Genomic DNA, 12416 nt, shown 5'->3' with positions numbered 1-12416 from the left:
TATGTTTTGTGGGGACACTTCGCTCAAGTAAATCTCACAGTACAAGTGTTCTGGGTGACTCTAGGTGAACCCTAAAGAGGCAGGAGAAAGATTGCCTTTCTCTGAGAAGAATACCAAGTGATTGAAGTTTTGATCCTGCAGTTTGTACTCTGCTGAAACCTCAGTGCTTGTGTTGAGACCTGTTAACCTCAGTGGCACAGGGCAGCGAGGAGTTGTAATCATGGCAATCAGATTCCAGGATCCAGCCCAAAACGGGGACACGGCAACAGACTGTGTGTGGGTATTAAAAGAAAAAGCTGTAAACACACAGCAGAGATGGAAGCTGGAGAAGTTGTTCCAAAGGAGGATGTGTGAGCAGTAGAAAGAAGGGAGCCAAAGGAAAAAAGGGCTGAAAAATACTTCTGGGCCCAATCTATTGATTTCTTCTTGCATTGTGATTTATTTTATGGTGATGTAACACTATCCAGACAAAGTACTTGGATTAATTGTCAGAGGGATGCTTTCATCTGTCAAATGAGTGTTATCTGCATTTCTAGTCTGCCTTAGAAGCTGAGTACATCCCTTTGCAATCCCAATGCCCATTCACTATGTTCAGTAAAGGTATTGTTGCTGTGTAGGGGACCAGAGCAGGAGTGCAAGGCTTGGACTCACCAACCTACTTTGCCAAATCAGGACATGATGTTTCAGTCTAGATATCCTTAGTCAGAGATAGCTGCTGCCTGCAGTGTCAAGAATATTCCATTCTTTTCCCAACCTGATGTTTGGAAACAAAACACTACCTATGAAGCCAGCTTTTCTGGGCCCTAACAGCTGTGCAAGCTTCTGATGAGGCAAGAAAGATTGCCAGTGGTAGTCTGGAAAGAAGAGAAACGTATTGTTCTTCAAGCACTTACTGACAGTGAAATTTCACCATTGATTTTGCACACTGCTGTGTTTGTGGTCAAAGTCACATTTTATTCTGTTTAGGTATAAACTCTTCGGCACATGTAGGTTTTGGTTTGATTTGGATTTTGACTGGAAATACCAAAACTTGCAACTCAAAAGCCTGTGTTTGTGCTCTAGACTTAATAAGGGATCAAGAAAAGCTTTTTGACCATGAAGGTTAAGCACATTACTACATGATTATATGTACAAAATCCATCAGTAAGAGTCATGACTGTCCAGAAATGGTTAGAAGGTATAGTTTTAATAAGGCCAAAATGCCACATGAAATTTACAGTTCAGCTCTAGTTTTGACACAGTTCTTGTTGCCTTAAGATGGGCCAAAATTCTTCATGATTTGCCAAATGTATATAACAAATGTCTGGGCACACACTCACTTCAGTCAGGGCTTGCTTGTGTGAGGTGATGTGCAGCTATTCTTGCATTTACTGTCACCGTTCCTTTAAGTGGACTTCAGTAAAATGAACAACAACAATAACAAAAAAAGCCTGCTTGTCTGGTGGGGTAAAATTAAGCTTTGGTGAAGCAGAGGCTTTTTTAACATTTCCCTGAAAGTCCCAAGCCTGCCAAGGAATTGTAAATGGGGACCTCCAGTAGTCAGCTGCTTTCCTTAGTATGAGGAAGTACTGTAAGTTCACTCCTTGTTACTGCCTATAATCCAGCAGAACTCACCTCCAGAAACAGCTGATGTCTTCTTCAGTGCTGGTCAAAATGTCTTGTGCAGCAGTTGAACAGAGCTTTTGCCTCTTGCCTGCTTTTTAGCAGTTCATTATTATTTTAGTATTTTATAGGTGAGTAGTAATTCTCTCAGCTGATGGGGTGCTGGTATGAGAGCAAGCAGGCCGATGGCAAATGCTTTTCTAACACGCTTTTGTAGTCAAGGCATGTTTCTTTTACAGCTGTGTTGAAAGGAGCAAGTTACTGCATGGATAATAATCTAATTATTTTACCTTTTCCTCTTGTTTGCCCAACAGGAGAGTTGCCCATTCCCAGTATGGAAGAACACAATGGCTCTTCAGAGACTCCTGCCCTGAGCCAAGGGCGGCACATTGCTATCAAGTGTGGGTGGCTGCGGAAGCAGGGGGGCTTCGTCAAGACCTGGCACACGCGTTGGTTTGTCCTCAAGGGGGACCAGCTCTACTATTTCAAAGATGAAGATGAAACCAAGCCCTTGGTAAGTGTAAGGAGGAGACAGGATGGGAGGTCAAGGAGTAAAGTAAGTTAATGCAAGCAGAATTGTCTGGTGTGTGAAGCACTGAACTTCTCCACCGCTGTCACTGACTCAGTGTTGCATTTGGGATTTTGATTACACTGAGTCAGGCCCTGGCAGTTAGTGTGGTTTCCCCATCAGGCTCATTTCTAAAACTTCCTTTCTCAGGTCAGGTTTTCTCATTTCTGCATTTTAAAGGGAAAGAAGTATGCAGGAAGTAGCAAAAGTCATCAGTCAGATGCCCTTGACTGAGGCAGATGCATAAGCTGTATTTGAAAAGATACTGCTTGTGGTTTTTTTTGGTTTGTTGTTGTTTATTTCTGCTTACTATGCAGAGTATCCCTGCTTTGTGTCTTCCCAAATAACACCCTAGCCTGAATACACTGCCATCTGTAATACGGAACAGACTGGTGTCTGTGTGCCTGGTTCTGTTGTGGCGATTTAGTGCTCCTTCATCCTCATCTCTCCTCCTATCTATTTAGCTTTTTCACTAGCATGCTTCAGGGCTGCCTATCCCCAGAGTGCCATAGGAGTAGAGTTAAGTAGTGCTGCCTCTTGGGTCAGGGCAGGCCTGAGCCTCTTAGGGTCTCCTGCTAGCATCTACAGGAGTATGATAGTCTGATGTATTAATGATTTTCCAGATGTTTGTGACGTTAGAAAAAGGCTTTGACATCTGGGAGTTACTTCTGTGCAGGTACTAAAATATGATCATCACAGCCGTATTTTTTATAGCTATGAAATTTCTGGTGGTCTACCTTTTGTATGGAATTTCACAGGGAATTCTCAGAGATGTAAAACCCATCTAATCCAGCTTCCTGTATGGAACAGGTCATGACACTTGGCTGAGCTTTACAGTTTGCATTATGGTGCACATGTTAAGAAAAGTATTCAGTCTTGAGGTAATGGTTTCCAAATTGTGAATTAATTTCTAAATACCTATTTCACTGCCTTGGTAGCTGTTTCCCATAAAATTATCTCAGATAGCTATTATTTGATAGGTTAATCAAATAACACATTGCTTATTTACACAAATTATATGATAGGATGACTGCTTTGAGTATGAAATAGTTAATAATTTTTGGGAAATTCAGCATGTCTTCCACTATATATATTTTGTTAATCAAGAGTGTAAAAAGCAGCCATCAAACTAAAATGTTTGTGGGCCAGATCCTGGGTTTCCAGAATGTAACTCTGCTTTCTAGCACTTGATCTCTGCCAGAATGTTTGCATGCAAAGACTTCATGGCTTTTTGAGAGGTGGCACAGTGCCATGTTTCATGGAACTTTCTACAGCTCAGAGCCCCATTTATCTTCTTGTCCATCTGCTACTGACCTGTGATGGCTTCAGAATATCCTACTGACTTTGCTACTTCCCTTTTGTGAAATGGAGGTGGTGATTCTGATCTGATACTTGTGATAGGTTAGGGTAGCAGTTTGTGAAATAACTAAGAGCTTATTTGAATTTTCCACTTCAGTCTTGAGCAAGTTCATAAGGACACTTAGAAATACAAAATGGGGTTGGAAAAGTGCTGAGAGAAGTATAACTTAAAATATGCCAGTGGGTTTGGAAAATTAATGGGCCTGTCCAAATTAAGATCAGTCAATATCTTACCTTGGTGTAGCTTTTGAAATGTTTCTGAAACAAACTGCACAAGTGTCAGTGCCTGAAATATGTCCCAGGTTCAATGCCATAACAGAACTATTTTTTTCCCATTACATTGAAGGGTTTGCTGCATTAACTTTGACAAGAAAATCACTATGACCTTCTGGAAACCCTGTTGTTCTTGCTGTGGAAAGCTAAAGCAAAGAACTCCTCTGATACTGCGAATTTTCAGTGCACAGGGATATTAGGAAATGGCAAGCATATATTGTTATATTGGATCTATATTTAGGATAAATGCCTCTTTGTTTACTACTGGCTTGTACAGTCTGTACAATTCACAGATGTACAGTAATTCTTTTAGACAATAATATAATGGAAGAAACTTAATGAGGTTTTTTTTCCAAATCAGATTTTAGGTTTTATTTTGCTTTCTGGTTGGTTGTGTTTGGAGGGAGGCAGAGAGCAGTGATTGCTCATACTGAGGAATATTCTAATTGCACACCTTGTGTATATATATATTTATAGATGGTGGAAGAACTACAGTAGGAGAGGACAAGACAAGCAGTGAGCTTATGTTCATAGCTCATATTCATGTTAATATGAGTTAGAGAAAAGCAGAATCCAGTTTCTGGTGCAAATTCAGTGGGTGTCCTGAGCACCAGTCTGCTTAACATTTGGTCTTGGCTTCTGTTCAGTCAAGAACACATATTATGCCATGGTGTTTGTATTTTTGAAAGTTAGGGAGATGTGAATGGAGCTGAATTTCAGAAAAATATTATGATCTGGCAGACTTTATTCTCCAAGTGACTGTGTATAATGGGAGTAAAGAGAAGGAGGAACATTTTGTGTCTCAACCATCAGTAAATGCTTTGGAATTCCTGAAGCAGGCTCATTTCCCGCTCGTAATAGAGATAGCTACCACATAGGCTTTAGTCAGTGTGTGTACATCTCCTTGGCATCAAGGCTATTAAATTTAAAAGTCTTCAGCTGTCAGTGTGAGTGTGGGGAATTGCCTCTGCCAGCCTGTGCCTATAGGCACACAGAGCTAGTGAAGAACAACAGAAGAAAAAGCAGTGCACAGCTGTTAGTCTTACAGTCAAGGTCAGTGAATTGTCATTGATTGATTGTTATCGTCAAACACATGAATCTTTCCCTTGTAATGTTTTATCAATAAATTAGCATCTACCTTCTGCTCTGATATCCCTGAAGTATCTCTCAGGATCTGGCAAAGATGGCATTTCTGTTTACTGATGTGTGTATGGATAGCAATAATCTAGTTAATTCCACAGGGAAAAAAAAAATCTAACAAATAAGTGAGCAAGCCATGTGAAGGAATAAAATCTGATTTCTGATAAATCTGTGTTATCTCTGCTGCTTGGAAGTGATATTGGATTTTGCTTTGTTAATTCTTTTTACTGTTTTGTGCTTTAGGAAGCTGGCATTATGCTAGACCTGAAGGTCAGCTCTCCAAGCTCAAAATGGGGGCAGCTGAAAGAAATCAGAATTTAGCATTCCCTGTTCTACAGTACAGCTGTTGTTTAAATGCAGCCTATGAAAATTCATTTCTTCCTTTCTTTCCTAGCTTAGCTTCTCCAGCTATGTCAGGGTTGACACGCTCTTGACTGAAGATGGGAGGGGGAAGTCAGTGCCTGCTCATGAGACATCGTGTTTTTTCTGTGGTTTTGTGAGCAGCAGAAGGGAGATTTGAAGCATTGTCTCCTTTCTGCAGTTTTGCTGTCTCACTCTCCTCGTGTTATTGAGGAGGTGGGAGGAAAGCTTGGTAACCTGTACTGATGGAGCATCATTTGTATTAGGTTGCAAATGAACAAGAATGGACAAGCTCATCCAGTCTGAACAGCATTTTAGTTACCTCTTTTATATTGTTGAGACTCAGCTTGGTTTATGGACTTGAGTTTAAGGTGTGTGTAGCAGAGAGATCTTGAAAAGCTATGAATTAGCCTTCAGGAAACACTTGGTGTATGCCTGAAAGCTGACAATGATCTGCTGTTTCCGTTTATATCCCATCCTGAACGTTTTGCCATGCAATTTTTATCCTCAAGATCTTTATAAGCTCTTAACTGTTCAGCTTAAGTAATGCTGGAAGGTATTCCACTGAACACACTGTGGCTCCCAGTATCTTAGACAGGCCCTGGGATGGGACAGGAGACTGAAGGGCAAAAATGTCAGTCTTAGATGAGGCATTTGAATTTGTCATTGACTGAACACGAGTTAAGTGGCAGCTGCAATCTTAAGTACAGGTCCCTGTTTTGTCTGTAAGGGAAAGATGTTCTCTGATGTACAAACAGAATATATTTTAAAGTCTTACTTTCTGGAATAATTACAGAATGAATCATAGAATGACCTGGGTTGGAAGGGACCTTAAAGATCATCCACTTTCAGCCTCTTGTCACTGATGTCCATTGGGACTCTGGGCCCTTGACCACTACTCTCTGGTTGTGACAGTCCAGCCAATTCCTTATCTACCTAACAGTCTACCCATCAAATCCATCTCTCTCCAGTTTAGAGGGAAGGATGTTGTGGGAAACCATGTTAAAGGCTTTGCAGAAGCCCAAATCAGTGATGTCTATAACCCTCCCTTGTCTACTGATGGAGTCACTCCATCACAGAAGGCCATGGGTTTGCCCTTGGTGAAGCCATGCTGGCTGTCCTGAATCACCTCCCTGTCCTCCATGTGCCTTAGCACAGCTTCCAGGAGGATCTGTGCCATGATATTCCCAGGCACAGAGGTGAGGCTGACAGCTCAGTAGTTCCCAGGGTCCTCCTTCCTGCCCTGTTTAAAGATGGGTGCAAAGTTTCCCTTTTTCCAGTCACCTGGGACTTCACCTGACTGCCACGGCTTTTCGAGTGTCGTGGAGAGTGGCTTGGCACCTACATCAGCCAATTCCCTCAGGGCTCTGGGAAGCCTCTCATCAGGTCCCACAGACACGTGCATTCAGGTTCCTCAGTGGTCACAAACCTGCTCTTTATTTACAGTGGGAGGGACTTTGCTCTCCCAGTCCCCATCCTGCTGTCCCTCCACTGGAGAGGTGTGGGAAGAGAGGTTGCCCCTGAAGACTGAGGCCAACAGGTTGAGTACCTCTGTCTTCTCCTGATCTGTTGTTAACAGTTTACCAGTGTTGTTTATTGGGGTGGGTACACCTTTTTTGACCTTTCTTTTTTGGTTAACATACCTGTAGAAGCCCCTTTCGATTATTCTTTGTGTCTCTTGCTAGGTTCAGTGCTTCCCATATAATGCAATTTGTGTAAAAATTTCATCGACCAATAAATCCATTTAATAGCATTAATAGGAAATCTTGACTAATTACAGTTGGATTTTTAAATTAAAATCAAGCTTCTAATGAATGTAAATAGAAATTACTATGATAATTACATGATTTGTATCTTAGCCTGTCAGGGAAAAATCCTTCAGTATTAGTATTGAATACGACTGAAGATTGAGCATCATGGTTTTTTATAAGTTAAAAGGGAGTGGATAACATTTCTGTGTGGAGGGTAAAAACCTAATTGTATGTGCACTTGAGAACTGCATCACAAGAACTGTGATATCTCCTTGCTGCCTAGAGCATTTTCAGTCGGGGAGATCAGAGTATCCACTCTGGTCCTTGTCTCTGGAAAGCAACAAGAACCAGCTGTTGTGTAAATACTGAGGAGCAGCACAGCAAGTGAAACAGCTTCTCAGTAGATTTTGCTTTGATTTTTAAGAGCAGCCTTCTCAGTCTTGCTTAGGGAAGGACGTGAAGCACCAAGTCCTTTCATGCTTGGCTTCGTGGGCCTTGGCTTGAAAATCCACAAAGTCAGTTCAGGGACTTGATGTGAAAACAGCAAAGAATGTCCAAGCCACTGATAATGATTTTTTATTTTTCAATTTATAGGCAAAATACTTGGAAAGTAGATACAGTTTTTGGATGGACATGTGCTACAGAGCGAACCCTTGCCTGTGCAAACCTTCTGTAAACTGTAAAGGGAGAATTTAATCAAATGAAATTATGCAGGTGTCACAACAAATGTGGGGCGTTGATAGAGAAAGATGTTTCTCAGGAATTTCACTAGAAACTTAATATACTGGATGAAGTTAAATAGGATTTTCTTGACATCAGTAGTGATGATCAGTTTGCCAGATATCAAACTATTTACCAGAAAGACACTCTGCTGTTGGATAGTGGTGAATATGGAACTTAAAAAAACAAGCAAAAAGTCTCCATGAAAAAATCCATCAGAAGGCACACCTTAACTGGCTCACGTGAATGCAGTGGAATGGAAGGATGTCCAACACACCTCGGATGAATGTTTTTAAAAGGTCAGTCTGAGTGTTATCTCTATTTTCTTTGTCTTCATGGCTTTTGACTTTGTGTAAGCTGTCTGAAGTAAGGTACTGCTCACTGCAGTTTTGCATGCCGTGCCAAGTGGAAACAGATTGTTTGTTAGCCACGTGTTCCTGGTATAATAATACTTCCTGTTTTTTGTAGTGCTTAGTTAAGGAAGAGAAGCCTCTGTGTAACATAGCTTTCCATTTGTGGCAAGGGCTTTTTTTTCCTTTCTGCTCATTCTTGAGCTCTGTCCACTGACCGTAACATCTCACAAGTTTTAAAGAGAAAACTTAACTGCTTAAGCATTTCATATGAGGCAAGAGCAGTTGTGTCTTGTCTGATTGTGAGTAGCAGAGTTTTACGCTTTTTTTCTGTCTGAGACAGAAACAGGTATGACATGGTAGGGCAGCAGCCAAAACAGTGTGAAGCCTGATCTTTCTGATGCAGTCAGCTGCTACAGCAGTGGCTTTTCCATGCAGAAAGTGAAGGGAAAGGCCCAAAACTGCTCTGGCCCGTTTTAATGGATGTTCTGGGAATGGCTTCTCAGTTAGTTGAATATAAACAGGCTTCTGCAACTAAAGCAGTGAAATTTCTGGAATACAGGGAGGGTGATCAAAGGATGGGTCTTCGCTTTTACATACAGTAGAAAGTTCTGCTATTTCTAATACCTTTATTAGTTTTTAAGTAATTTAGCGCTGCAGGTTTCAGCAACTTACTCGTAGAGACACATTTTTTTACTTCAGTGACTTACAGAAGTGCTTTTAAAGGTGTAATACACTTTGGTCAGTAGATACCCATGGGAATTTTGTCCGTGAGAGATTAGTCTGATAAGGCCGAGTTCATTTGAAACCAGGGTACTTCTAGTGCCATTATTCTGTTGCTGAGGAAGGGTTTCTCAAATTTACAGGACTGAATTTCTGTTCTCAGCCTGAAACAAATAGCAACAAGATCTATCACTGAGGTACTCAACTTGGAGGTGATCAAATTCCAACTTTAATCCCCTTTGCATTTTTGATCTGAAAGAAATAGAAAACTTGAATTTTCAGTAGATGTTCTTTGTTTTGTTCCTTTAAAAACTTCGAAGTCTTTGGGCTTGGCCCAGTAGGAGTCTTAAAGATTTTTCATGGGAATAAAAAAAGGTTTTACCTTCAGCATTAACTACCACATTAATTGCAGGAGTGTTACTAAACACTGTGCAAGGTTATGGAGTCTATGCCAAAATGAGGCAGTTCTTGCTCCATGCTTTGCCCCAGCTTATGCAGTTAAAAATTCAGTTCCCCTGTGAAGATGGATTTTAGGTTTGAGTGCAATGCAAGGCGTATTCTGTGCCTCTTCTAGTCAGCTTTGCATGTAGCAATTGTGTCATTGCTGTGACTGCACTGGCAACATCTGCAAGCTGCTGTATCCTGCTATTATACCAATTTGTTTAAATTTGTGCATGCTTCATTCCCAAGGGCTTGTAGCCTTTCATGCTCCCCGAACTTGACTGAGTTTTCAAAACAGCTCTCAGGTGCAGTCTTTATCTTTCTTGCATTGCTGCTGTTCTTTTTCTTCAGCTCCAGCTCTCTCCCACTTCCCCTGGGTCTTCCTTTGCCTCTGAATACACTGGCTGGTGAAGTGGATGTGCCCCCCTCCTCTCCAAGTGCCTGTAACATTCATAAAGGGCCAGCTTGTATGAATGTTGTTTCCTAATATCATTCAGTGTCTCCATCTCATTTGACAGCTTGGAAAATAACAGATTAAATGGTTGCCTTCCTATTGCCCATGGCACCAGCGTGCTGGCTGCCTGAGTAGATCTTTAGTTCAAACTAAAACTAAAAGTTTGTTTTTTCCATAATCACCCTTTTTAATGCATTTTGACGCCCACCTGCCCCGAAACAAAAACAACACTGGGCCTAGATGCCACGCCAAGCTGTGCCAAGCTGAGAACGTGTCTACCTCATTTCAGGCCTCAGAAAACAGGTTCAGTGGCTGAATTTCAAAATCCACTGAAATGAGACAGTTTTGTGGGTGGGAAATGTGAACCTTTCATGGTGTTTCAACTTGTGCGTTGCACAGGAACTTTTTGTTGTTATAACCAAACTCAGAATGCAGGATGGTAAAGAAAAGATGATCCCATATGAGTCTGCCTGTTTGTGTGGCAGTCAGTACAGCCCCAGGTCCTCTTTCAAAGCTGTTTGGGAACAATAAAAACATGTTCCCAGACCTCTGTATCTTTAATCAATCCAAATCAAATTAGTTCCAGTAAATATTTTTGTAATAGAACAAAGCAAGAATGCCTCGTGGCACTGATGGAAAGTGCCAGCACCATTGACCCATGTGTGTGCATTCAGAGCTGAAGCTCCCGAGTATGCTACCATGTGTTGTATAAACTGTGGGTGTAATTAGACTCAGCCAACACCTGCTGTTAGATTGGAAAAGAGAGGTGCTCTAATAAGATGTAAACTGGCCAACAGCTTAATTTCAAGTCTTGGCTGCCAATGCATCTGCCTAGTCCAAATGTTCAGAGAGCTGCCCCCAGCTTTTCCTTCCTAGGACGAGGGAACTAGCTTGTTTGTAAAAGCTTGCTAATGGTGAAGTTCAGCCCTTCGTGTGCTTCATTGCATTTCGTGGATGGGCAGGACTTCCAAGTGAAAGAAGCTGCTGCAGGTATAGAGCTGCTTTTCTGTCCTGGTGGGGCTGCCCAGGCTGTAGCTCCGTTGAGCTCTGTATTTCCCTTTATGCTCACACCATCTCTCCCTCCCTCCTTTCCTCTCTGTTTCTGACTTGTGTCAGGGTTTGGGACAGGGAAGCAAGGGGAGATAGTGTCTTTTTCTTTTGTCTTTTCTGTTGGCTGCCAAATGAAAAATGCGTTTCTGGTGGATGCTAATTAATCTATGTTTAACAGATCAATGAAGCTGTGTGGAGAGGAATAAGGATGGTGTTAGGATAGTTAAAAAATATACCTGATGTTATATTGGGTGGTTGTTGCTGATTGTGTTCTTATTACCACCTTCTTGTCTCAAAGATACTGATCTAAATTCTAAATTTCTAATCCTGTCAGTGGTTTTATGAACTCCAGTGCAGTGTAATGGCATGTGTCATATTCAGTGAGACAGCAGTGATCTGCTTTAGGTGTTTCTCTTTTATATTTCCTTGCTTAATAAAAGGAGTAAAGCAACTAATGTGAATACTGCTCCTCAGCACCTGTGAAGCTATAGGATGAAGTTCTGTGAAATCAGCCTCCAGATTCATCTCTAAGTAAACTTTAATGCTTTCTCTTTCAAGCATTTGTGGAACCTTAACCATTGTAAAAGTTGGTCTTTTTTCATGCTCCATTAATTTGGGCAGCAGCAGCTATGTGATAAGTCTGTCTTGTTTAAGGACAAACACGTGGGGTATGAACAGATGAGGTTGTTTTGTTTTGGAGCCTGACAGTTGAAATTCAGTAACATTTGATCAACTCATAACCTGAAGCTGCTGCTGATAGCTTTTAGTTTAGCATATTAGCCATTAAGGGAATATGTGAGATGTGGAAAAGTTCAGTTGGTTCTGTTATCTTGTGTAGGCCACAGTTAATGTCCCTAAATAAAGAAATCCAGGCATCTTTGCTTATTTCCTTGCATTTTGCCGAGGGATTTACTTAAATGTTGTTGCTGTAGTAACTGAGAACTGATTCTAGCAATAATTTTTAGCAGTATTCATACAAGTCCACTGATTCCAACTTGATTCAGCTGGACTGCATAAATGCTCTTATGTGTGAGCTTATGCTCATCACATTAAAAATGGCATGAATCCTATACAAATTTGAACACAGCAACATGGTGAAGATATGCTATCTGATATGGACACTGTGGGCAAGAAAAACCTTCCTCTCTGTGTTGGTTATTGGAGCTTTTGGGCTGCCACGTGTTCCCTGATGAGCTGAGCCAGACATTTCAAATCCCTTTGCATGGAACAAGTTTATGAGAATGGCCTTCACAGGTGGTATTTGTGTTGGCAGCCTCAGAAGGGAGTCCAGGGGTTGAATAGTAACAGAAGCAGCTAAATTAACTTCTAGTGCTGGAGGGACATCCTTTCCAGCAGGCTTGCAGCACAGGAGTTGAGCTAACAAGAACTTTCTCTTTTCCTGCTTGGACTGCAGAGTAAAATCCATTAAAAGTCTAAGCAGCTACCCACAAAGTGTTCCTGCTTTGAGTGAGTAATTGCAGTGTTTCCACTCTTTTACTCTTGAATAATAACCACAAGCAATTGAGGAGTGCTAAGGACTTTCATAGACACAGGCATGTGTTTTGGAAGCTGGTTGACATGAACTGAGCATTACTGTAATGATCTGGTCATGCAGGTGATAGAAA

The 12416-nt window shown here is 41.3% G+C and overlaps 1 protein-coding gene across 1 annotated transcript in view; it reads left to right on the top strand.

Annotated features, from left to right (window-relative positions):
- The window catches only part of ARHGAP24 (Rho GTPase activating protein 24), a 184565-nt gene that overhangs the window by 28325 nt on the left and 143824 nt on the right, over window positions 1-12416 (top strand). The window contains exon 2 of the mRNA XM_082281706.1: window positions 1917-2116. Within this exon, the coding sequence (XP_082137832.1) occupies window positions 1937-2116 (180 nt within the window). The 5' untranslated portion in view covers window positions 1917-1936. The remainder of the gene's footprint in view (window positions 1-1916; window positions 2117-12416) is intronic.

This window comes from Coloeus monedula, assembly GCF_965178545.1.
Source record: "Coloeus monedula genome assembly, chromosome: 5".
NCBI lineage: Eukaryota > Metazoa > Chordata > Aves > Passeriformes > Corvidae > Coloeus > Coloeus monedula.
The sequence above is the reverse complement of the archived record's forward strand: the minus strand, read 5'-3'. Positions and strand labels throughout refer to the sequence as shown.